Source organism: Telopea speciosissima, chromosome 7 (genome assembly GCF_018873765.1).
Source record: "Telopea speciosissima isolate NSW1024214 ecotype Mountain lineage chromosome 7, Tspe_v1, whole genome shotgun sequence".
Classification (NCBI taxonomy): Eukaryota; Viridiplantae; Streptophyta; class Magnoliopsida; order Proteales; family Proteaceae; genus Telopea; species Telopea speciosissima.
This window is the reverse complement of record NC_057922.1, coordinates 63,318,716-63,345,923: the sequence shown is the minus strand read 5'-3', so window position 1 is coordinate 63,345,923 and position 27,208 is coordinate 63,318,716. Positions and strand designations below refer to the sequence as shown.

Here is a 27,208-nt window from a genome sequence, read left to right as displayed (position 1 = left end):
GGCGTAGGTCCCAGGTGATAATTGAGGTTTCATTGTGGCGATAACTTAAGTGACCCACAGTGTCTCCCGAGTTGTCACAGTAGCATATACCTCTGACTTAGTTGTGATGTTAGGTGGAAAATTTATTTAACATATGCATGCATCATTGGACTATATGAATTGTGTGTTTGTGCATCCCCATCCCCTCACTGGCTCAGTGGAGCTAACCCCCTTGTGTACACATTTTTTTTAGATTATGATGCAAGTACGGAGGAGCCGGAAGCTGTGTTAGAGGAATATGGCAACGGGTATCCTTGTGACGATTGTGCCTATGGGCCGTGAGAATTCTAGGGACTTGTTCCCCTTTTATTTTTTTTAGGACGTAGGCCCATGTATAAACAATTACTGTTATACCTTTGTTGATAGTTATTAGATGGTAATGAAAAATGGATTAATTACAGTATTTATCATCTAAGCTTTGATCATCTTGTAACTATTTGATTTTATACACTTCTGCAAAGCCATTAATCTTTTGAAATGTAATATTCTCCTTTCCGCACTCTGATATTATATTATTTTATTATTGATTATGACTGTGTGTTGGGACACTGTGTCAATGATCCTGGCAGCTTAATGGGATGATATGTGTCGTCCTAGTCACCCCTTATAATGTATAATATCCCTTGTCTGGGATGGGGGCGTGACACCAAGACCTTCTCTTTTTGCAAACCTTAGGCTCAAAGATGGAAGTGTGAGGGAAGTATTTAACCTTAATTACCTTAGCCCACAAATCATTTGTACTATTGAGCAGTCTCCACTCTAACTTGAGAATTAAAGGAGAACACACTTTATCCCAGCCAATTAAACAAGATTTTTTTGCATTTCCCTATGCTTCCATTCTAGAAATTAAGGCAAATTGGATCTATAGCTTTATAGATTTTGTGTGGGAACAAGAATGATGACATTAGGTAAGCAGGTATACAACTCAACACAGACTGAATAAGAACTTTATGTCCTACAAATGAAAGTTGGTTAGCTTTCTATGTAGATGATCCAGTGTTTGATCTTTTAACAACACCGGTAAATTCCTTGATCTTGGAACGAGAGTGGATGAGATTAGTGCCAAGGTAGCTGGAGTTATTAGGAATTTCACTAATCCCAATCAGAGAGCAAAACACTGTCCTTTTAGAAACATTGATGTTCTTATTGAAGAACATACCATTTTTTCCAAAATTTATCTCTTATCCTGAAAGATCAAAAAATAAATCCAAAATCGCCTTTATCGTAAGGATATCATTCACAATGGCTCTACAAAAAATAAATGTGTCATCTGCAAATAAGAGATGAGAAATCTTAGGTGCAGATCTAGCAATTTTCATACCTCGGAACAAACAAAGATCCTTATAAACCATGCATAAGAAGCCAAGAGAGGACTTCCATTGCTACGATGAATAAATAGGAATTGTGTGGGCATCCCTGTTGTATTTCTTTAGAGGCCGTAAAGTAGTCAAAGGGATTTCCATTCATTTAATGGAAAAGGAGGGGTAGAAATGAGAGTACATGAATCAGATTACCCCACTGAAGACCAAATCCTAAAAAGTCAAATAATGCTTTAATAAGACTCCATTCAAGTCGATCATAAGCTTTGGACATATCAAGTTTAATAGCAACAAAACCTGTCTTACCTTTCCCGTGTGATAAAAAAATGAAAAATATTTTGTCGAATCTTCATTTCTGAACTGATAATCGACCAAAAAACTCCAAATGCCTGATTTAGAAGGATCTGAGAAGCCCAATTGGAGAAGGACCAAGAAGAGATCTCAATCTTTTTTGCAATATTTGTCGATCTACTGCTCTCGAACTATTGGATATGATGGTGATTTTTGCTAGGGTTATATTTGCCCAAAGATTTTAAAGAGGCAGAGACGACGATGCAACTTCATTTTCTCCCCTACCATGAAAAGCATCATGATCTCGAGTAGCAATGAGTTTCTTGACTTAATGAAGATCAAGGTCGCAAATCACAACGTCTCTTATCAAAACTTCCACATGATCCTCATCCTTGCCTTCATGCTGCCCTGTGCCATGGATCTCTCTCTCACTTGTCTAGATATTTCACGAAATCGGCCCAGTTCTTTGACCATCATCTTCTTCCTCAAATCCCTGGTCATTGCCATTGTAACCCACCCGCAACCTCCAACAATATCTGACCCTCATACCTTTTGCCATATCCACAACCCCCAACTCCACCACTTGAAATCAACCACCACCCTCTTGAAAATCCCTCCCTGCAATCATCCCTATCCCTTGCCCCTAATGCACAACCTCCTCTATCAAATTGCCACCCCCTATGTGATCACCCTTCCCAACCCCATTGTCTTTGCAAGACCCCACCCCGAGCAGTAAACAAATGTAAGAAAGAATTGGGAAAGGAGTTCGGTTCCTCTACACGTACCAACAGATGAACGTACATGTGAGAGCCAACCACCTGTCCTATTTTTGCCATTTACAACGGGAGGAGGGGTTTTTATGAAAACAAAATTAAAATGTGATTGGCTCTAAGATGTACGTTTATCTGTTGGTACGTGTAGATGATCCATTACTTATTCTTTTTACTTTTCCCACAAATCTCACCCTGATTGGTTACCCCACTAACACATGGGTACCACATGTTAGAGACTCGCATCCCATATATCCCTCTAAACAAACGGGGCCTAAAATTTTCTTTTAATGATTTGGTTTTAGGTTGCCCAATAACCAAGTTCGAACTGAACCGATCAATCAAAATATCAAATAGTGGGCCCATACTATTTTCTTTCGTCGATCTGTGCATCACAGGCCGTCGATCAGGTCCTTCATGTCGAATCTACTGGATTGACGGCGCAGCATTCAATGCACCATTCCCACCGAGGTTTTATACGAATCTAATGGTCATCAGGGGTTACGTGATTATGAGGTCGGCCTCATGGAATCATTAACAAGCGAGGAACCCTAGTAAATATTCTGAAACACAGAATCGACGCGCCGAAAGTTGAAACTTAAAACCCTTCTTCTGCCTTCAATTCTCTCTCCCAATCTCTCGTTCTCTCAAAAGTCAGAATCTCTCTTCCCGAGTTCCACTGTGTTGTTGTCTGCAGTGATCATGGCGAGTAACGAGGCAGAGCGCAAAGAGGAGGGAGAGGAAGAGGCAACAGAAGTTGCAGCCGGTGAAGACGAAGATACAGGAGCTCAGGTTGCTCCAATTGTTAGGCTTGAAGAAGTTGCTGTTACCACTGGAGAGGAAGAAGAAGATGTCCTTCTCGACTTGTAATCACTGCTCTTCCAATACCCTTCCGTTCATCGATTAGTAATATAGCGTCATTTTGATTTTTTACGAGCTTCTCCTTTTTTGATGGAGTTTTTATTTATATTGTCGGTGAATTTATCTGATTGTTTGATTTTTTTATTTTGATCGGTCCTGTTCGTATGCAGAAAAGCAAAACTTTATCGATTTGACAAGGAAGGGAATCAGTGGAAAGAGAGGGGTGTTGGAACCGTGAAGCTTCTGAAGCACAAGGAAACAGGGAAAGTTAGGTTGGTTATGCGTCAGTCTAAGACGCTCAAGATCTGCGCCAACCATTTAGGTCTGATGATTTACTCTGTGTTTGTGAATATCTATTGGTTTCGTCTTCCCGAGGTTATTGTTTACTTATGGTGTATTTATTTACTTAATTCTTCGCAGTTCTTCCTTCGACTTCTGTACAAGAACATGCCGGGAATGATAAATCATGCGTTTGGCACGCAACTGATTTCTCTGACGGGGAATTGAAAGATGAACTCTTTTGCATTCGGTTTCCTTCAATTGAGAGTGAGCATCATAAACCTATTCGATTTCTTGTTCGCTTACTGCAGTTTTTTAATTCTTTTCTTTGTCATCTTCTTCTATTGGAATAGTAGACCCATGGTTTTCTGGTTCATTATTTGTTTTGATATTATAATTAATAATATTTGGCATGATTCACTGTTTTTTGATATTATAAATTACAGTGACTTATATAATGTTTGGTAGATATTAGGTGACAATAATACTGAAGTTGATGTATTTATTGCATAGGGGATCAGAGGATCTGAAAATGTGCACAATGTAGTCTATACATTTCATGTGAGAATAACTTTGAAATTGATGCATCTTTTTTATAGGGATGATTCTGATTCCTGTGTCCTATATAATATTTTGTTTTCATCTAATATATAGTTGATGAATATGCTGATTAGAATTCTATCATTTTAAACGACTGTATCTGAAAAACCCTAGGTTTTGATGCATTGCAGTCAAAACATATAATGTTCAGCCTTTTAGCTTAATTTCAGGTAGTAGTTAATTTTAGGTAATTTATGTTTACTAAATAGTTGCTAAAACCAGGAATGGTTGTCACTAATGGATAATATGGCCTTAGATATTATGGGATGGTGGAATTTGGTTCATGTAGCCAACCTTTATAGCTTACTTGAGTTATTGTTGCTTTGATCATCCTGTTGACCTCACATTTCACATGTTTTGACAAGATGTTGCCTTGTTGATTGTTTTGAACAGCCTGTGATTTCTTATCTAGAGGAGAACCTTTGTAAAATAAACATGGTTTCATTATACTACAAAGTTGTCTTTGGTTGATTCTACTACAGAGCTGGTATTGATGTTGCGGATGCATTCTTGCATACTAAGAATAAATTCACGATGAAATACTTTGACAAACCATGTGCATTGCACTGGTTTTTGGTGTATAGTGGTTGGATAGAGTCAAGATTTCTGACACGGTTAAAGGAAGTTTATCATTGAGTGTTGGCTAGTCATTCCAGTCAGTATGGTTAATGTAAGGCTAGATTACAAATAACCCTAACCCCAAAAGATTCTCACAATAGCAAATCCATACAGTCCCAGCAGAGAGATCTTACTCGGTAGATCACAAAATAGAAACAGAACCAGAATTAGAAGGTTAAAAGCTAGGCCTCAAACCAGCCTGCAAAATATGCCTCAACCCTGGATCGAGTAGAGCTTTCCAGGGGAAAAACTAACCCTTCGAATATGGGCCTTATCAGAGGATTACTTGCAGAGCTGTAGTTGCTCGAAGTTGTAGCAGAGAATGCCATAAACCAGTCTGCCGATGCCAATTCCGGGAGAATCTTCTGAGTTCTGATCATCTAAAACTGACTCCAGTGGGTCTCCAAAAACTGATCGAGTATAGCTTGAATAGGGCAGAATCAAGACCCAGAAGCTCACCTCTATTGGTTGCAGGTAGCTGAGATCAGAACCCTCGAATCTCCAACAGAAAATAGAAAATAGATGTAGCCGCAAGCCCTGGTTTATCCCCTTCAGTCCAGCAATCAATCACAATGTTGCTGTGGAACTTTTAGATCTCAAATCTTGGTTGAAAACTCCAGAACACACACTCGGTAGCTTGGTTGCAGGGTTTAAATCTAACAGAAAATAAGAAGAATGGAGATTGAGTAGGGAAGAAGATGGGGGATAGGTTGGCTATCTCATCAGCCTGGGCATCACACCCTCACAGCCTCTTTCAGGACAATCTGGTTGCAAAAGCAATAATCAGCCTGGGCATCTCACCCTCACAGCCTCTTTCAGGACAATCTGGTTGCAAAAGCAATAACTTTATTTCTTCAAATCGTGGGGCTCTCTTGAGCAATTACAAGCATATTTATAGCCTTAATGGCTGAACAAAAAGAAATAGAAAGCAGACTCAAACTAGGACTCTAACTAGGATTCCCAACTAGGAATTCCAATTAGGATTACAAGTCAGCAAGCAAAGTCTAAATAGAGACCTAAACCTAACCCTACGATTTTGTGCTGGTGTACGGGGGAATCCTTACACCTATCCTACAGCCATAGTTCGAGAACTCATGAGATCTCGCCGAGTTTCTCGGTTTTTCGAAATCCCGAGACGAGATTGCCAATGAGTCTCAAAATGTCAATATCTCGCCGAGATCTCGGCAGTTTGACCTAGGAAAATGCCCATCTAGGTCCTTTATATGAGTGCCAAATCTCGAGATCTTGGTGGAAAATCTTGGTATACAGACACCTATGTATGCTTTCAAAACAAAGCTTTCCAACAAGTCCAAGATTGCTAAAATCTGATTTATATTGAAGGAGTTATGTATCGGTCAAACTTAATTCGGTGTGCGTGAATGTTGTCAAAATCGCTTTGAATGAAAATATTTTTTTGGACATTAAAACAAATGAATATTTTACCGCACTTTTGGTTTTTAGCAATGTTTTACCATATTAAGATTTGTGAAATTTTTAGATTTGAGAAAAACCCCAACATTAGAAAGTTGGAAATTGCACCTACCACCGAAAACCTAGTATTTGTTCTTGAACTGGGGGGTTGACTTTTTTTCCTTTTGGAATTTGATTTTTTAACTATTTTTATTGGATTCAAATAGGGGGTATTTGCTTATTTATGAATAATATCTTAAGTAAATGAAATACAAAAGCATTTACTTAAATGATATTAGGCATAAATAAGTGTGTTTGTCCTGGTTTCTAGCATAAGTGTCTGTCCTGCTTTCCTACTAAGTGAATCTCCTATTTGGACTTTGTTTTTGCAAAATCTGATAGTGCCGTTGTGTTTAAATGACTCAAACTAGGTCTAAAACCCACCGAGATGAGGCTTTGAGTCGGAAAAAAAAAGGTGCACCAACTCTGCGAGATCTCGACTCGACTCGGTTTTTCAAGGGTCCGAGTTGGCATAGAGACCCGAGTTTTCGAACCTTGCCTACAGCTACACTACTGCTGGTGTAGGGGGGAATCCCTACACTTGAGGCTGTTTTTTTTTGGACAGCCGAGATACATCAATGATGCACTCTATAAGAGGGAGACATGAGAGTTCCCAGAGGTTGGGAGATTTAAAAACTTGAAACACACTCTGGCTTCTTAGTCCTTACTTGAGACCCCAGTTTTATTAATGAACTGAAATCTAACTCCCTCTCTTGCAAAAAGTTGAGAAAGAAATGAAAACTTGACTTCTGGTGATATCTAGAAAGCAAGATTGGGTCCATTTAAACTGGGGATGTGTGTCTGTGTGTGGATCTAACTGGGGTTAGCAAAATCATCCGATTTGGCCTATCGGTATTGGTATTGACATTGGCGAGTCTAATACCAATTTTTAAAATCATGGTAGGGCCACTTGTACTTTGCTATGGCTTTTGTTTAATGCCCATTAGAACTTCAAATGTGGATCTCCATCCTTCTTTTTATCATTGAATTGGTATTTTTCTGGTTTTATGTGTGGTAATTTATGGTAGTAGAGTATTTGGTGACTAATAGTTTTTATAAGTTTGTTAAATGACTAATATGCCATTGTTTCTGGAGCAAGTATTGGTCAAGTGTTGTGAGGTGTGTATATTTACCTAGATTTATACTTTTATGTCCTCACCAATACTTAAAATATTAGTGTTACAGTTTCTTAATGTCGAGTTCACTGGAGTATGATCAATAGTAATGGTTGTTTATGTGAATGAATGTTCTCTGTATATTTATACATATGCCTGTTTGTCAGACTGCAAAACTTTCAAGGAAATGATAGCGGAGGTTGCTGAATCTCAAGGAAAGAAAGATGGAGAGAGCGAAGAAGGTACCTCTGCTGCTGGCCTGATTGAGAAGTTGAGTGTAAGTGAAAGCAAAGATAAGGAAGAAAAAACTGAGAAAGTTCCTGCTCCTACAGCAGAGCATAAGGAAGAAGAAAAGGAGCAAAAGGAAGAAGAAAAGGCAAAACCAGACAGATAAATATAGAGAAGGTTGTAGAGAGAGAAGGTTATTTAATATCGTTCCCAAGTGGTCACTCGAAAATTTGGTGAAATCTGTTGAAGGTTGATGAATTGTTATGGAGGAATTGGTATCGAGTCTGTCAGGTCAAGTCGTGGGATTGGTGAGTGTGTTTCATGACAATGGTTCCGTCTTTCTGCCATTGAAATTCTGATTTAGTTTGCAGGTCAAGATTGTTGGTCTTTGTTTCTTCGCTGAAATTACAGCTTCGGGACAGTCTTAAGGTCTTGGATTATTTTTTTTAATGATTTTTGCTTTGTTGAAGAATCAATTGTAAGAGTCTCTGTTTAACTTATTTTGAATGTTATTTATTTTCTTGAAGTAAAAACGTCCCCATGCAGTTTTTCTTTCACTTGATTTTTTTTTTTTTGTTTATTTTTTCTCATGTGTTTTGAATATGTGAGTCCCATCATTTGTTGGATTAAAATGCTGAAAGGGGAACCGGATAGAAGAGGGAGGAACCTATTCGTATAGAACGTGCTTCAATAGTTCGAGAAGGAGGTTAAAGACATGGTTTGAAAATTGCTGAGGGGAGTTTTAGAGTGGGGGAGGGTTGGGCGTTTCCGAAGAGAGTGGGTTGGGGGAGTTGCAGATGGGAGAGGAAGATGCAAAGGGCGGGTAGATGCAAGGGGGAGGAGTTACAGGCGGTCAGGGGGTGAAGCCTCAGCTCGTGAGGGTGGGGATGGTTGGAAGGGTGGTGATGAGAGAGAGAGAGAGAGAGAGAGACTGGAGTTCAAGTGTGATATTTAATTTATAACATTAAAAAAGCCCGATTCATCGGTCGATCAAAAAAATGGCCGATTGAGTATCAGATCGGAATTGGCTGGAGCAATTTCATACTAGAGTTCGATCGTGATATTGAATTTATTATAATATTTATATTAAAAAAGCCTGATTCACCGGTCAAAAATTATGGCCGATTGAGTATCAGATCGGAATTGGCTGGACCAAATTCAGATCCCGATTTCAGGTTTTTAATCCATGGGACAGAAGCAAAAACACAGATTCAGCTCCCTCATACCACTTTGGCAAAGAAATGAAATGTAGGCATTAAACTAATAGATGAACATATATCACAAGTACAAATTATTCTTCAACCATTGAAATGCAATCACTCGTCTTTGCCTGTACCGAAAGCCCAAGGATATTCAATACATACAAACTAAAAATTATCAGTAATGTTCTTAACATCAATATATTTAACTGGGTTCTTGAATGTCAGAGAAGTTCTTTCTTTAAAAAAAATTTATAAAAGGGAAAAGATTTAAAACCCAGAAACTGCCACAAGAGAAGGCATGTTTTACTCAGCCAACCTGGGCAGCCAGGACATAACAAATCATCTCATTGCTCAGGACAAAGTCTGCACTGTTAAGTACTACCAATGCTAATATCACTGCTGCTACTACCACTACCAGCCCATAACTGAGCTTTGTTTAGTACCTTAAGACACCACTGTACACAGACGATGGCTCTGCAGAGGCCTGACTAAAAATAAGCAGGCATTTCAACCATCAACATCAGAGGGGCTCACGCGTCACAAGATGCATTACATAGCAAGATTCATGAAATCTTATGGTGACATGCCATCACCTGATGTAAGCATATGTGTTTCTGTTTCTTCAGTTGCGGGGTTCATAGAGTAGTCCACTGCTGAATCACCTGCAAAAGATTAAGATCAACGATCAGTTTCCAACCAGAATTATACGCAGACATAATGTATAGATATTAGTTGTGCATTGATCCATTACTCATTACAGAATCCACAGACAGCCGTATTGGTGAAGTATTCTTCAGATCTGCGACAGTTAAAACAGTCAAGTGTGAGGGTTCTCTCCCACATCTATCAAAGATAAGCAAAAGAAACAGTGCTGCTTTTCATATAAGAAAATGGGAAAATTACAAGATTAGACAGAATCATGTTTTCTTTTACAAAACTAATCAACTATTGTTTCAGTTAACAAAAATAGCCAAAACAGTGTCTCCTCCTTCCTCACCTACATTTTAGACAATTTTACCCGTCCCTAAACCTCCCTTCCCTTCCCTGCAATCCCATTGGCCCATCCCTGAACTTTACCTTTTCCGATCACCATGTCCATACCACCTGCTACCTGTTGCAATCGCAGTTGAGGAGTGGAACCTCCTCGAGGCCCCTGAACCTGAACGTCCACCACGAGGCCCCTGCACCCATGGTCCCAGCTCTGCCACCTGCAGAACCTCCTCATGAATGCTAGGCAGTTTGCACCTGACCTCAGCTCTCATGCCTGCAATTCCCATGCCGCCTGTAAGAACCCTCGCCGCCCAACCTTGGAACTTCCTTACACCTACGAACTAGAAGAATTAAGTCTCTCTATTGGGGATTTTTTTGTTGAATCCGAGACACACGATGCCCAGATTTGCAGAGAGAGTTGTTCCTGGTTTCAATTCATCACTTTCTTCTCTCCTTGCCTTTATTTTTTTTCTTTCCTTTTTACATTTAATCCCGTAGAACCAGCATCTTTCAAAGAGGTTTGTTGAAACTCTTTTGTTCAACTTTTTTAAATTTCAATTATCCAGAAACAGCTCTAACTTCGGGAGTGGGAGTGGGAGTGGAAGTGGAAGTGGGAGAGAGATAGAAAGATTTGTGGAGAGACAAAGAGTGGAGGTGGGGTTGCAGGGGAGGGGTGGTGATGGCGGTAGTGGTGGAGGTGGAGGCGGAGGTGGTGGAAAGAATTAGGGGCAAAAATGTAAAAAAATGTAGGTGAGGGAGGGGGATACATTGTTTTGGTTACTTTTGTAAACCTATACCTAATTTTGGTTATTTTTGTTAACTGAAACAATAGGTGGTTAGTTTTGTAAAGAAAAACATGATTTTGCCTAATCTTGTAATTTTCCCTAAGAAAATCTGACGGAACCTATAAGATCCACATGCTTACTGCTTATCAAAAGCTTCAAAAAGTTAAAGAGAGGAGTTACAGGCCTCACAAGGAATTAATGGCAGCCACAGAGCGGGGGCATGCAACAATTTTTGTAGAAGATTTGTTTTTCTTGTTTTTAATTTTTTTTTTAAATTTAATATTCATAATTTATAAGAACTGTGCAAGTAGGGTGAAGGTATCTCATCCATTCTTCATCTGTACTCTGTGGATGAGACCAGCCCAATCTGAAATATTCTATACTTCTTGAGAGGTCCATTTGGATTGTATTTATTTGAATATCCATAGTATTCCATACATAAAAAGGTCGTACCCAGTGCACAAAGTTCCCGCCACTGCAGGGTGTGGGGAGGGTCATAATGTACGCAGCCTTACCCCTGCTTTAGCAGAGAGGCTGTTTCCAGACCCGTGACCACTTGGTCACAATGGAGCAAAAGGTTAGGAAATTAATCACAAAAGGTGCTTGTGATTTGTCCCAATAGAGAAACCAGGGCTGGCACTCTCTCCTCATCTATGCTTGATTGTAAAACGGAGCAAGAACCATTGTACATCAATTTTTTTTATTACTCCTATGCCAAACTGGTTTGGTTCCATTTCCTTCAGAAAATTCAGATGCACTGGATCTTTCTAGAAGATATAAATAAACTGACCTGGTTTTGGCTTAGAGCACCTTTGGAAGGAAAGGGAGATTTCTTTGGAAAGGGACAATTATTGGATACACCACGGTGTTTATAGGAGGAATGGAACATGATAATTCTCTGATAAAGTGGCCGATGTCAACATGGTTGCTGAAAAATAAAAACCGGGTTGCAAGTTGCACAATGGTGGAAAAGATGTTGAGAAATATCCCAAATGGCTGTTTAGAGATTGGGGTCCCTTAATATTTTCAAGTAAGGTGATATCTATACCGACTACTGTGGCTGTGGCAGCCCCCTTTGGAAGGTCTGGTGAAATTAAATGTTGACAGCTGCTCAGATGGAACCTGGGACACTCTGGGATTGGTGGTATTATATGAAAATAGCACAGCGAAGTTATTGGTGTGCTTTCTCTGGAACAATAGGAGAAGTAGATTTAATTAGAGTAGAGTTGATAGCTCACCAAATCAAGGTGGAGCTGCATGAAGTTATTTTAGGAGATTCAGCCAATGTTATTCATGGATGGAAGTCCTGCAGAGGAACCATGACATTACACTCATCGCATCAGATCATTTTCTACCTCTCTCCCAGAGGCATTTTCAGTTTCAGTGGAAACCTAAATCTTCTAATGAGGCGGTTGATCTGGCAAACAAGGGGTTTGTGCATTTAAGGCTGTGTATTATGGGATGCAAGCCCTTATGATTGTCTGTCTCTTGGGTCTGTTGGACGCAGGAGCAAACTCAATGTTTTGGGTGAATTATGTAGCGTTTGTGTTGCCTTTTTGGTGAGTGTAGTAGGTTCTTGTTAACAAAACAGGAATTTCGTGAATGGCTTGAATGATCAATGAGATTAGTCAAGCTCTCTATTTATAATAATAATAATAAAAGAGATTACAAAGAGAAACACTGTTCACGACACCTGTTCACATGAACAATGTCAGCCCAAATTACAATTCTACCCTTGTTCAAAAGTACATAAATAAAGCATAAATAAAATACCAAAAATACCCTTATAATATCGGGTAACACATCTCAACACTCCCCCTCAAGTTGGGGCATAGATATCACACATGCCCAACTTGACTAGACTTAGGGGTGTCAATGGGTCGGGTTGGGCCGGGCCTGCCTAAACCCTGACCCTGACCCTAGAGGCCTTAACCTAAACCCTGACCCTGACCTTGACCCAACCTTGGCAGGGCCAAGAAACCCTCAACCCTAACCCGACCCTGCCAGGGTTTTTCGTAACCCGACCCGACCCTGATTGACCCTGATAGGGTCGGGCAGGGTCGGATTGGCCCTGATTGACCATGTCTGAACCCCAAACATAAACAGAGCACAGAGGTGTTAATGTGGGAGAAGACGAGGATGAAATGCAGAAGAGAAATCTAAAGAACTCAAGAGGAAAGATACCTGACAAAAAAAATGGTCTCTTAAAATTGCATGTGTGGAATTGAAACCAGCAGTAGTTGTTATCGTGAAAGGGATTGAGGGAGTTATATAAACAGAGAGCAAAGCATGGCTGAGTTGGATTTAAATTGTTTATCTTCTTGTTTAAGAATATGGAAACGACAGGGTTAGTGGGGGAGGGGGGAGTTGAAGCCACGAAGGAAGAGAAGGGGGAGAGAAATGATACAAGCTGTCTGTTTGGGAATTAATCACAGCACAACCACTTGACAGATTAGTAAGTGCCCAAATCTTCTACCATTTGGTTACCTAACTTTTCCAATATATTATTGCTGAAAACAATGCATAATGGAGATGTGGTCGCCTAAAAGGAACAGAGGAAGAGAAGGAAGCAAGCAAGCGAAAGAGTGAGAGCAAATGGGTTTACCGCCGGAGAAGCCTGGGTTTGAACTTTGAACTGTTAGCTTTCTAAATTCTCAAGAACGGAGTAGATTTGATGCTTTCTTTGGTCGCTATTCCAGTGATTGAGAACATCGAAAAGAGCCAGGAGGCCAAGCATGTTCAACTTCTCGCAGATTCACAATCCATCCATCAATGGGAAATTGGTACCGTTTTCTTCCATTTCTTTTTCCTACTCAGGGAAGAAGGAAGAGGAAGGCAGCTAGCGGCGGCTATTCTCCCTTAAAAGTGATGAAGATTGAAAATTGAAAAGGGATTTAGGGTTTGGCCATCCCTTAGGGTTTTTTTGTCTTTTCATTTTTAATTTTTCTCAATTAGATCTATAATATATACATTATTATATATTTATAACTAATACAGGGCCGGGCCTGGCCGGGCTAAGCCAGGGGTCTTATCTCGAACCCGACCCGACCCTGCCATGGTCAGACTAAAACTCAACCCTAACCCGTCCTTTGGGCTGACAAATCAGGGTCGGGTCGGGTCCGGGCTCAGGGCGGGTTCAGGCGGGTTAGGGCCATCCGGGTATTATTGACACCCCTAACTAGACTAGGATAAAACAACTTCCCACTCAACCCTTTGGTGAAGACATCAGCCAGTTGATCTCCAGACTTCACAAAAGGGATACAAATCTGCCCACTCTCTAACTTCTCCTTGATGAAGTGTCTGTCAATCTCCACATGTTTGGTACGGTCATGCTGCACTAGATTGTGGGCAATGCTAATTGCTGCTTTGTTGTCACAGTACAACATCATTGGAAGATGAACAAAACCACGGATATCAAGGAGTAAACTTTGAAGCCACAGTAACTCACATATGCCCTGGGCCATAGCACGGAATTCAGCTTCAGCACTAGATCTTGGCACAACATTTTGTTTTTTACTCCGCCATGTGATCAGATTTCCTCCAACAAAAGTACAATAGCCGGAGGTAGATTTCTGTCAGGTTACCACCCCAACCAAGATCTGTGTAAGCCTCAATGCGAAGATGGTCATGAGGAGACAAAAGGATCCCCTTTCCTGAGCCGACTTCAAGTAATGGAGAATACGAAGAACAACAACATGTGAGTGGAATAAGGATCATGCATGAACGGCGCTCACAAGACTCACAAAGAATGGCAATATCTGGTCCGGTGTGGGAGAGATAAATCAGCTTGCCCACCAATCGTTGATATCTGCCCTTATCAATAGGTTCACCATCCTTCTCTTGCAGACGGGTAGTAGCTTCCAAGGGAGTGTCACAAGGATGACAACCAAGCAAACCAGTCTCGATAGTAAATCTAGAACATACTTTCTCGGAGAGAAAGATGCCTTTTGGAGAACGGGCAACTTCAATCCTAAGAAAATATCTTAGCTGTCCTAGATCTTTTATGTCAAATTCCCATCCCAAGAAAGCCTTCAGGTGAGAAACTTCATTTGTATCATTACCAGTCACAACTATGTCATCAACATAAACTATGAGAAGAGTGACCTTTTCTCCCTTTTGCTTGATGAACAGAGTGTGATCAGCATTACTCTGTTTGTATCCACAGGAGACCATGGCTTTATGAAACCTACCAAACCATACCCTTGGAGATTGCTTCAACCCATGGAGTGCCCTTTTGAGCCTACAAACTTTCCCATGGGTCTTGTCAGAGGAAAAACCCGGAGGAACATCCATATAAACCTCCTCTTCCAACTCCCCATGAAGAAATGCATTTTTTACATCCAACTGCTGTAGGTCCCAACCAAAGTTGACAGCACAAGACAGTAAGACCTGAACAGTGTTCAACTTCGCAACAGGGGCAAATGTCTCCTGGTAGTCGATCTCATAAGTCTGAGTGAAGCCTCTGGCCACAAGTCTGGCTTTATATCTATCCACTGTTCCATCTGGCTTCGGCTTGACAACAAATACCCATTTACACCCGACTGGTTTCATACCCGAAGGAAGAACAATTAGCTCCCATGACTCATTTTTAAGTAAGACCGTCATTTCTTCCATCATGGCTGCTTTCCACTTTGGATCTGCAATTGCCTCCTGCCATTTCTGATGAATAGAAACAGAGGAAAGAGAAGAAACAAATGCACGATAGGAAGGAGATAAAGCATCATAGGAAACAACATTGGAGATGGGGTGTTGGGTACATGACCTAACGCCTTTACGAACAGCGATAGGTAAGTCAAGGGAAGGATCCTTACCAGATGATGTAGCAGGGTCTGGATCTGGATCAAGTGCAAATGATTGTGAATGCAAATGATTGTGAAGGTGGTATGGTAGTGGTGGTAGTCTCAACTTGTCCTGTGTGCTCTTGGGTATATACCTTATCAACAGGAATTTGACCGACTGGTCTACGCTCCCCCTGAATAGGAGCCACTGTAGGAGCTGAAGTTACAGAGGGCTCCCCCTGAATAGAAGCCGAAAGAATAGCAGACACATCTTCAAAACCCTGATCCTGCTCCCCCTGAAGAGGTGTCTGGGAATAATATGACAAAGACTCATGGAAGACAATATCCATGGAGACAAAAGTACGACAAGAAGGTGGATGGTAACACTTGTATCCTTTCTAGGTTGCAGAATAGCCCAGAAAAATACACCGAATGCTCTGTGGATCAAATTTTCCATGAGGATGATGATTGCGGACATAGCAAACACAACCAAAAACTAAGGGGGAACCACAAAGGAGGAGGAACCCTGGAGGAGATCAACGGGGGGACGACCATCAAGGACACAGGTAGGCACACGGTTGATGAGATAAGCAGCGGTAAGAATGGCATCACCCCAGTAGTAAGAAGGAACCTGCCCTGCAAACATAATGGCCCGGGCTACCTCAAGGAGATGTCTATTTTTCCGTTCAGCAACCCCATTCTGGGCAGGTGTGTCAACACAGCTGGTCTGATGGACAATACCATGTGCAGCCAAATAAAGTTGGAACTAACCCTCCATGTACTCTCTGCCATTATCACTGCGTAAATGCGCAAGGTGGCATTGAATTGGGTCTGAACCATACGATGAAATAACTAAAAACAGCGGAAGACCTCACTTTTATGGCTCATCATGTACACCCAAGTGGCACGAGTATAACAATCAATAAAGGAGACAAACCATCGATGACCAGAAAGGGAAGTACAACGGGCAGGGCCCCATACATCAGAATGAACCAAAGCAAAAGGAGACTCACTTCTTTTATTTAATGAAGAATAACTGTAACGAGTCTGTTTGGCCAAAACACAAGCCTCACATAAAAACTCATTCCTATTACAATGCTTAATCAAGCGTGGAAACAAAAGAGACAAAGTACTAAGTGATGGATGACCAAGTTGACAGTGCCAGAGATGAAGGTCAGGGGACGAGGTGGACTGTAAATGATGAGTCGTAGAGGAAGCCGAATGCAAAGTAGAAGGCTGACCGGTCAAGTAAGTAGAGACCACCCCGCATCTTACCACCCCCAATCGTGCGCCCGTCTCCGATCCTGTATGACACAATGAGAAGGGAAAAAGTCGGTTTAGCTCAGATCTCTAGTTAGACTACTAATAGAGAGAAGGTTGGTAGAAAAGGACGGAACATGCAAAACAAATTTTAATGAAAGGGTAGGTGAGCAACGCATGGAACCCTTCCCATTAATAGGAGAAAGGGAACCATTAGCTACTCGAACACTGTCTTTGCCAGAAGATGGAGAATAAAGATGAAATACATGGGAGGAGCCAATCATGTGGTCAGTGGCACCGGAATCTATAATCCAAGGATTAGATACAACCGATGCACATAGACTATTGACTGGAGTACCTGAGGCAAAATTAGAACCAGGAGGGACAGCAGGTGCAGATGCCGTAGTGGAGGCAGCGGAAGAGGCCTGTAGCATGCGACAGAAAGCTAGGAGCTCATCCTGAGTAAGCCCAATGTCAGATGAAGGGGCAGCAGCAGCAGCAGTAGGAGAATTAGCCATATGAGCCTTGGGCTTAAACTTCCCACGGGCTTTCTTTTCCTCAAAATCAGCAGGCTTCCCATGGAGCTTCCAGCATTGAGCCTTGGTATGATAGAGCCTGTTGCAGTGTTCACACTTGACAGGACCTTTAGGGACAGCAGTACCACCATCAGTAGTGGTAAGAGAAGGAGTACTAGAAGCAACTTGCAAGGCGGATCGATCAACAGTAGAGGAATGCAGCATAACAGCCCGACGAGATTCCTCATTATGAACCAAGGCAAAGGCCTGCTCTAGGGATGGAAAAGGGGACTGCCCAAGTACTTGCACCCGAATAGGATCAAACTCCATATTTAGTCCAGCCAAAAAATCATAGACACGTATTTTGTCAACGTGTTTGCGATAAGCAGCCAGATCAGCAGCAGTAGAGGGCTGATAGTCGGAGTAATGATCCAATTCCTGCCACATGTTCTTGAGGGCAGTATAGTATTTGGAGACAGAGAGCTCCTGTTGGGTAGTGGCATTAGCCTTCTTTCTAATCTCATAGACCTATGCATCATTCCATGTGCGACCATAAGTCTCTTTGGCACCATTCCAGATAGTATGGGCTATGTCCAGTGGAAGAAAATTGTTTGAGATATCCCCTTGCATAGAATGGATCAAGTAGGACATCACCATCGCATCGTTAGATAACTACTTGTTGAGCTGAGAATCCTCTTCCACTGGTTTAGTTGTTGTCCCAAGAAGATGCCCAGTGAGGCCATGGCCAGCCACTGTCAAATAGGTAGACCGAGACCACTTCAAGTAGTTAGAGCCATCAAGTTTGATTGGGGCAGCATGGGGAAGAAAATCAGTCCGGGGCTGGCCATCAATGCCAGAAGAGGCCGAAGAAGAATCTGAACCAGTCATTGCAGCAGGTAACCAATCTTCAATGAAACAGCAAACAGCCAAAAAATATCCAAAAAAAAATTCTGGAATCGACCCCCAATAGATGAGGGCTGTATTGGAGCAAAAAATCTCAGATATATAGGTTGGGAATGATGTCGAATGAAGGCAGCAAGGGTGCCAATCAGATGCAGCAGGAACCAGCAGCCCAACCCCAAGATCGATTAATGTCAGGGTTTTGAAAAAAAAACCCTGAGAAGAGAGATCGATAAGGGGCTGGGGTCTTCAACCAATTTGATGAAGGGAATAGGGGCTGAGAACAATATCAAATAAGGATCCCACAATAGAAGATGCAGCCGAAACAGATGTAGAGGCCTGATCTCCAAAAAAAATAGGAATCTTCAAATCGCAGACAGTTCTTCAGCTCCACTCGATCCACAAAAGAGGCATAAAAAGGAGGTATGTTGGGACAGCGGCTAGATCATTACGATCACCTTAGTAGTGCTGCCTTGATGGGGGAAGAAGAACCAAAAGAAAGGAAGAAAGCAGAAGGGAAGAAGCTCGATGGAGGGAAGGTGAAAAAAAATCGAAGGGAGGGAGGTGGGTTTTGAAAACCTAGATCAGAGTGTATTTGGCTCTGATGCCATGTTAACAAAACAGGAATTTCGTGAATGGCTTGAATGATCAATGAGATGAGCTCTATATTTATAATAATAATAATAATAAAGATTACAAAGGGAAACACTGTTCACGACACTGTTCACGTGAACAGTGTCACAGCCCAAATTACAATTCTACCCTTGTTCAAAAGTACATAAATAAAGCATAGATAAAATACCAAAAATACCCTTATAATATCGGGTAACACATCTCAACAGTTCTATTGTTTGTTTGTTGTTGTTGTCATACTATAAGATAATAATACTTAGTACTCTCAATAAAATTTTGTTCTTCTCAAAAAATAAAGTTTGGATTTTTGGATGTTATGGCTCATCATATAATTCAAGATGTATGGTTTTCATGTATTACTCAAACATAGGCCCCATGTGATTGAGGATTGATTCCTTGAGAGGACCCACCATCCAAGTGGATACTCCCTTTTGATTTTCATTGCAAACATCAATGTGTCAAGGGCAACTTGTAATCCTGAATAAAACCTATGCCGTAGATGAGTTTGACATGTCAATAATCCATCAATGTATTCATGGGATTGTGACTGGAACTTCTTTCTTCTAAAACCTCCATTATATCATAACTGACAGATATTTATGCCAATTAAAATGACTAGCATGCCCTATAGTTGGTGGGCATAACCCCTTCACCTGACAACTTCAGCACTGAATCAGTTCAATTGATTTACCTTTTCTATTCTTTTTGATAAGTACATGAGTATATAATTGATTGGGATTATTGGTTTTTTACTTCGGATTTTCCACTTTAGATATGGACTTCAATCTCTGATGTCAATTTCAGATAACAAAACTGGGTTTAGTTCTGATTTTGGATTTCTAGTTATATCTGAATTTGTTAAAGTTAATTAGAATCACTATAACTGGAATTTCATTGTCCCTATTTTCTGATCTAACCTAGTTCTTGTTTCTAATAAGCATCCCTAGTATTAGTAGGCCCATTATCTGAAGGTTTCAAGGTTTTCCTGCCAGCCCTGCATTTAAAAGACTAGGTGATGCAAACCCGAATGGGTAAGCAAGCCAAGATCGAATCTGGAAGAGAATAGGTAGGTATGAAAATAGATAGCTAGGTTGTAGATCTGGAGTCCCACCAGTCTACCAGCCGTAGGAGTCCCACCTAGGCCCACTGTAGGAGTCTCACCTAAGCTCACTTGGGTCACACAAGTAAAATACTCAGATAATATGCTTGTAAAATTTGACGGCTGCTTTGAGAGTAGCCAAGACTTGCATTATATAGAGATGGAAATCTTGATTATAGCACAATAACATTAAAGAGACTCTTCGAATTCCAAAACCCCTTAGGAATTCCCCATACATAGATAACAAAACCCAAAACATTGAACCCCACCTCCAATACATAGAAAACATAAACCAAGAAAATTAACTAACTCTTAGAATTCTAAAAGACACTAAGAAATTCTAAAGGACTCTTAAATAAGCGTAGGAAATATGAAAAGACTAACTAATAGTCCTAGGAATAAGAAAAGGCTCATAAACATGCCTTGGAATACAAAAAGTCAAGCACTAGAAACTAGGAGAACTAAAGAGATATTCTAGTAGCTTCCTAGCAAGGCCACAAGATGCACATCAACAGAACCGCAGGGCCAAAAATGCTTTGGCCAGCCTAGGCCGAGATTTATGGTCTGGGCTTGGGCTTGGGTTTGCACAAGTATTTTTTGGAGAATAGGCGTGCTGATCTATTGGCTGGTGGATACCCTGCATCAATTCTCCCCTTCTTAGAAAAAGAACTCGACCTCGAGTTTTGTAGAGAAGGAATAGGCTTCATGTGATTAATTTCCAGCTTCAGCCCAAAATAAAATTCTGGCATCTCACAAACATAGAGAATGAATTCTGCGAGACGTGATCCTTCCTCCTTGGAGAACTTTGGTGGAATCTCAAACTCTATATGCTCAACATCTGGATCAATTTCAGCGGTGAAGGGTGTTTCCAAAGAGTCCTCTAGAACTTTTGTGTCAACCTCCAACTCAACTATATTGTCGAGTTTCTGAATCACGACCTCATCGTCCACTGTTTCAACCTCTTCAGTGTAGGCTTCTACAGTAGAACCTTCAAACACCGTCTCTTCCTCGTCATTGCCAAGTGCTGGATTTTTCCCTTGGCTTCAGGCTCCGCTTTGTTGACTAATGTTGTTCATCTTCCTTTGTCGATTCAGTTGAATGAATTTCTTCCTTGTTCTCAGGTTCCTTTTCTTTGATTGGCGTTCTATTAACTTCCTTTGACAATGTAACTTTGAGTTCAGCCTTCATCGGAACATTGGTGATGTTAAACTGCCAATATTCTCTCACTGGCAAACTGAACTTCACATATGGCTGCTGGAAATTCTCTTCAGCTTTAAATGTTTTATGGTGGTAATCTTGTTGAGGGGTGAGATCTTGTTTGAAACGTTCTGGTAAATACTTGGCTTCCAACTCACGCTTCATGTCTTTCCAAGTACTAGGCTTGCATCTTCGAACTTTGAGCTTGTGTTCAATGTATCTCCACCAATTTAGAGCTTCACCGGCCAGTCGTGAGTACGCAAATCGAAGCTTTCGTGCCTCTTTCAAGCCACACCAGTCAAAATAATCCTCCACAGAATTTAACCAATCAAGGAGTCAGTATGAGTCCCTTTGTCCAGAAAAGTAAGGAACTTCAGGCTTCACCTTTGGAGGTGCATAAGATGGGGGTCCATAATAAGAACTGCCGGCTATAACTGAGCTAGAGGGTTAACGTTGCTCAATGGCCAATGCTTGTTTAGTCAAGACCTTTAATGAATCAGCAATCTGTTGTAATATAACAAAATTATTCTCACTTCCAGCCATGACTCTGATACCAAAATGATGCAAACCCGAATGGGTAAACAAGCCAAGATCGAATCTGGAAGAGAATAGCTAGGTATGAAAATAGATAGCTAGGTCTTAGATCTGGAGTCCCACCAGTCTACCAGCCGTAGGAGTCCCACCTAGGTCGACTGTAGGAGTCTCACTTAAGCTCACTTGGGTCACACAAGTAAAATACTCAGATAATATGCTTGTAAAATTCGACGGCTGCTTTGAGAGTAGCCAAGACTTGCATTATATAGAGATGTAAATTTTTGTTATAGCACAATAACATTAAAGAGACTATTAGAATTCCAAAACCCCTTTGGAATTCCCCATACATAGATAACAATTCCTAGACATAGAAATCTGCCCCAAGACATAAAACTTTATCCAAAACATTAAACCGCACCTCCAATACATAGAAAACATAAACCAAGAAAATTAACTAACTCAATTCTAAAAGACACTAAGAAATTCTAAAGGACTCTTAAATAAGCCTAGGAAATATGAAAAGACTAACTAATAGTCCTAGGAATAAGAAAAGGCTCATAAACAAGCCTTGGAATACAAAAAGTCAAGGACTAGAAACTAGGAGAACTAAAGAGATATTCTAGTAGCTTCCTAGCAAGGCCACAAGATGCACATCAACAGAACCGCAGGGCCAAAAATGCCCTGGCCAGCCTAGGCCGAGATTTATGGGCTGGGCTTGGGAGGCTTGGGCCTGCACAAGTATTTTTTAGAGAATAGGCATGCTGGCCTATTGGCTGGTGGATGCCCTGCATCACTAGGCATAAGCATATTATCCTGTATGTTGAGATGCAACAGAAAAATTCAACCCCAAACTCGGCAGGCCTGATTTTTATGGGTTTGGGCAGGGATTTTCAGACATGGGCCATCCTAGGGGTGAGATATCTCAGCCTGAGGATGGGCCAGAATAGGTTAGAGTTGGGGCTTCAGGAACAGCTCAGCCTGGCCCTGCCCAAGCCTGATTTACATACAAGTAATTATGCATTGTGATGGTAAAGCCTGTGGGTTGCCATCACCCATATGTATGTATACATATACACATTGAGGTATATATGTATATACACACCCATACACACATATGAGATATTTGTGCTTTTTGATGGTAAGCCTGTGGTTGCCAAACCGCAAGACTAGGGTCAAATTCTGCCTTCACCTCCCCCTATATAAACATTTTGGGCTGGGTTTTATTTTAAAGCCAGGCTGGCAAGGTCTAGGGATAAATTACCTCAGGCTGAACCTGGGTTTTCAAAAAACTGCCTGTCTAAGTTGCACTACTACCAGTATTAAAAAAGAAGGGAGTGGGAAAATGGGCTTACAAATGTTGAGATGTATGTATGGTAAAACTAGGAAGGACAAAATAAGGAATGAACAAATTAGAGCTGATTTGGGACTTTGGGAGTAGCTCCGATGCATGATAAGCTGCGAGAAAGTCATTTGAGGTAGCATGGCCATATACAACAGAGGCCTTAGATGCTTCAGTATGGGAGACTGATGGGATAAGGCCGAGTTGAGTTGAGTTGAGTTCATGTACCAAGTACAATCACTTATCAAGAATAATCTTAATGATCTAATGCAGATGAATGGTGAATGCTATACGAGAGTGATGCACCTAACTTGAGAAAGATGACAGTTAATGTGCTCACTCAGACATATTTTGCCTCCGGATGTAAGCACAACTAGAGTACATTTTCAATTATCTACTCCAAGAGGTGAAACCGATTGGGTCACAAATGTCTGGAGAACTTGGTGTATGTGCACTACAACATGAGATTGAAGATGTAGGCATGTAGCATACACATATGGGCATGAAGAATGACAAAGACCCAATCAAGCTCAGGAACATCTTCCAGGATGCCTCAGATGAGGAGGATCTCTATGAGTGGGTGAAGGATCAAGGTGACCGAGTATTGGATCAGCATGGGGGTAGGACCGACCTTGAAATTTCTAGTCAGAGGGATGCAAATGTCAATGCATTTATGGCTTCTTGAGAGGGCTAAGTTCACTCACAAACACCAGACCTTTTGATTGCCAACCTGTTAGGGATGATAAGGAGGATATTGGTCACATTCTAATGGCCACACACACACACCATCCCTGTCTGCTGGTGGAGATAATAATGACGGTGGTGGTGATGGATACGCATCACTTCGAGAAATGACAACCAGGCGGAACGGAGCCCATCCAGTTCACACGAGAGAGTTAGTTCGATCATGTTACATAGAATGCCGACCACGGTGCACGTGCCCCCACATGTACAAGCTACTTGAGAGGCATGTGCCATCGGCTCAGACCAGATGAGGAGGGTAGTGGATATGGGCAGTGGCATGCAGAGAGAATCGGTTCCGAGTACAATAGTTAGGGTAGCTATTGGTAGTATAGCTCTTCTTCTTTATTACCACTGAGTATGCTGGTCAGCCACGCAGTGGGTCGTCCTTTGTGGACAACATCTCATACCCGGCCACCCAGCCATACATGCCAGCTCCGCCATCCAGTTATGGTGGCTCCCTACATGGATCTTGACGGTATGATGATCTATAATCTAGGTTAGGTTACCTCTAGTATGTTGACGATAGGAATGTTGTGGAGTTCGAGTGTCCAGCATAATATGACATGGCTATCATTTGTGATACAGTCGGAGGAACAGTTGCGTCGACACCAACAATCTGCTGGTGGTCTTGCTCCTCCCTGGAATTCTATGTGGTACTAGGACATGCAGTCATGTACCAAGTAACTTGTAGTTATACCTTAAGAAAGTGTATATGTAATAATGTAATATGTAACATGTATATGTAATGTTGTTGATAATTATGAAATGCTTTCTACTATTACGTTTTTTCATTCCTAATGTATATTTTAGTTGTTTTAAATGACTTTTATGTGTTACAGTACTAATATTATGTGTAGCATAGGTTATACTAGAGAAAGTATACAACAGGTTATGGCATAGACTAGCAGCCAAGGGCCGAAGATTGGGTGTGTTTTTTATATTATAAAGGTTCAAATATGTTTAGAGATGCTTAATTAGGGTTTTCCTGAAGTTTCAGGCCAAAATAAGACCGTTCAACCACCGAAATGGTCAATCGAAATTCACCAATGAAATATACCAGATTTCAATTGAATTTTGACCAAAATCTGAAATCTTTTGATTTTGCTAGGGTCAAAATCCAGATTGAAAACGAAAATTTGAACTATGTTGGTGGCTCAGCATAGAAAGCTCAGATTTATGGATGTGTGACATTGATATACAGGCATCATGATTATCATTACAGCCCAGAGAGAGTGACAATTAGCTATGATATAAATTTAAGATTCACAAGCTCAAACACCACATTGCTTTCTAACGGGCACCATCTTAAAATACTTATCAGAAAGAAGGGGGAGGGATCTTTAGATGCTTAGGAGCATCATTCCATAAGGCTATGTTTGGATGCCAAGAAAAGAAAAGAAAAAACATAATGAGACAAAAATCATGATGATGCAATGATTGATTTATGTGTCTATCTCTCAAAACTTTTTTTATTTGAATTTTTTCTTTCTTAACATCCAAACACAGCCTAATAGACCCAATGAATTTCTGAATGCTATGCTAATGTTGTGCAAATGCAAGCATCGAAACCAAAAAAAAAAGGGAGGGGGAATGGAAAAAGAACAAAACTACACTTTGAGTGTCGAACAACAGTTACATACCAAGAGATTGGTGTAGCCCTTTGACAGCTTCAAAATTCTTGTATGTATAGCCAACAAAACTCAAATCTTTGGGAGTCAATAGCATCTGCATATAAAAGTGTAGAAAACATATCAGATACCTTATTAAAGCAAACGTAACAGCTAGAAGGAGACGAAAGCAATTTGTAATAACAGCATGCCCATGAGAAAAAGAAAAGAAAAAAAATGCCAAAATATTTGAATTAAAGGCAACATATTCCAGTAACTTTGATTGAAGTTTTCTGAAAATTGACTCCATGTTTGAAACAAAATGATACTTCAAAAGATTGCTAAAAAAAAAACCGTCAACAGAAACTAATTGTATACTTTACATGATGTGTATGTAAACTAATTGTATTAACAACATATTGGTAAAAATTGAACAAAGCAAATTAAGGTCATTGCATAGCATGAAGAAGGCTAGATGGGCCTAGGCTTACCTGCCTCTGGCCCAATCTGGGGATCATCATGAAACTGTTGGCCCATCTTGGACCAGGGCTCAGCACTGACTTAACCCAGTCGACCATGCCTGCTACATCTTGGCATGGGCCAAGGCAAATTTGTTGAAGATCCTAGTTTGTGAAGACTGAAATAGCTATTTCAATATGTTGAATTCCATGAATACTGGCTTGAGTAAGAGTGACTACAGCCATCCTTTATTTATAATATGTGAAAGAACATTCTAGAATAGGTACAAGGACAATATTACCCCTATGACAATTTTACCCTTGAACCCATATTACAACACTCCCCCTCAAGTTGGTGCATACATATCAAACATACCCAACTTGCTAACAATAGGAAAAAATAACTTATTGCTGATCCCTCTGGTAAGGATATCAGCCAGCTGTTCACTAGACTGGATAAACGGAATACAAATTGTTCCCTGTTCCAATTTCTCTTTGATGAAATGCTGGTCAATCTCAACATGTTTGGTACGATCATGTTGGACCGGGTTGTGAGCAATGCTGATTGCTGACTTGCTGTCACAATAGAGCCGCATTGGAAGATCAGCATTCATCCCCAAGTCTTGAAGAAGCCCCTTGATCCAGAGAAGTTCACAAATACCCTGTGCTATAGCTCGAAATTCAGCTTCAACACTAGATCGAGCTACAACAGCTTGTTTTTTGCTTCTCCAAGTAGTAAGGTTCCCTCCAACAAATGTGCAATATCTGGATGTGGACTTCCTATCATCAGGATTGCCAACCCAATCTGCATCAGTGTATGCTTCTATCCGGAGATGGCTATGTGAAGAATACAAGACTCCCTTTCCAGGAGAGGACTTGAGGTAACGGAGTATTCTATATGCTGCTTCCAAATGAAAAGAGTGAGGATCATGCATGTATTGACTGACAACACTTACAACAAATGTGATGTCTGGCCGAGTATGTGAGAGGTATATCAATCGGCCAACTAACCTCTGATAGCTACCCTTGTCCACTGGGTCACCTTCCTTACTCTTCAAATGTGTGTTGGGCTCAAGAGGGGTGTCTGCTGGTTTACACCCAAGCATCCCTGTTTCACTCAATAGATCCAGGGTATATTTTCTTTGGGAAAGAGATATGCCCTTAGTTGAATAGGCAACCTCAATCCCTAGAAAATATCTCAATCTCCCTAAATCTTTGACTTCAAATTCGGTGCCCATATGTCTTCAGCTTCTGGATTTCATGTGCATCACTACCCGTGATCACTATGTCATCAACATAGACAATCAAAATGGTAATTTGCTGTCCCATCCTTTTAACAAACAATGTATGGTTAGCATTGCTCCGCTTATACCCATAAGCAACCATAGCCTTATGGAATAGGCCAAACCAAGCCCTTGGTGACTGCTTCAAACCATAAAGAACCTTCTTCAACTTACATACCTTTCCCTGAGCCTCTGAAGAGGTGAAGCTAGGACGTATCTCCATGTAAACATCTGCCAAATCTCCATGTAGGAATGCATTCTTCACATCAAGTTGTTGGAGTTCCCATCCTCGAT

At 40.9% G+C, this 27,208-nt stretch overlaps 2 protein-coding genes across 4 annotated transcripts in view; one reads left to right on the top strand and one right to left on the bottom strand.

The window, feature by feature from the left end:
• Positions 1–3,053: 3,053 nt before the first annotated feature.
• LOC122668772 (ran-binding protein 1 homolog c-like) lies at positions 3,054–7,756 on the top strand. The gene is made up of 4 exons (XM_043865305.1): positions 3,054–3,285; positions 3,451–3,602; positions 3,701–3,826; positions 7,530–7,756. Exons 1-4 carry the CDS (start codon positions 3,122–3,124, stop codon positions 7,754–7,756), a joined length of 669 nt encoding a protein of 222 aa, XP_043721240.1. The 5' UTR covers positions 3,054–3,121.
• A 1,131-nt stretch (positions 7,757–8,887) lies between these two features.
• Positions 8,888–27,208, bottom strand: part of LOC122667730 (serine/threonine-protein kinase tricornered) — a 62,548-nt gene continuing 44,227 nt past the window's right edge. The window contains exons 11-13 of one of the 3 annotated variants that reach the window (XM_043864125.1): positions 25,207–25,291; positions 9,544–9,591; positions 8,888–9,454 (exon numbers count right to left, since the gene is read on the bottom strand). In XM_043864125.1, coding sequence (XP_043720060.1) covers positions 9,366–9,454; positions 9,544–9,591; positions 25,207–25,291 — 222 coding nt within the window. In that variant the 3' untranslated portion in view covers positions 8,888–9,365. The remainder of the gene's footprint in view (positions 9,455–9,543; positions 9,592–25,206; positions 25,292–27,208) is intronic. The other 2 variants (XM_043864127.1, XM_043864126.1) reach the window with 2 other exon arrangements.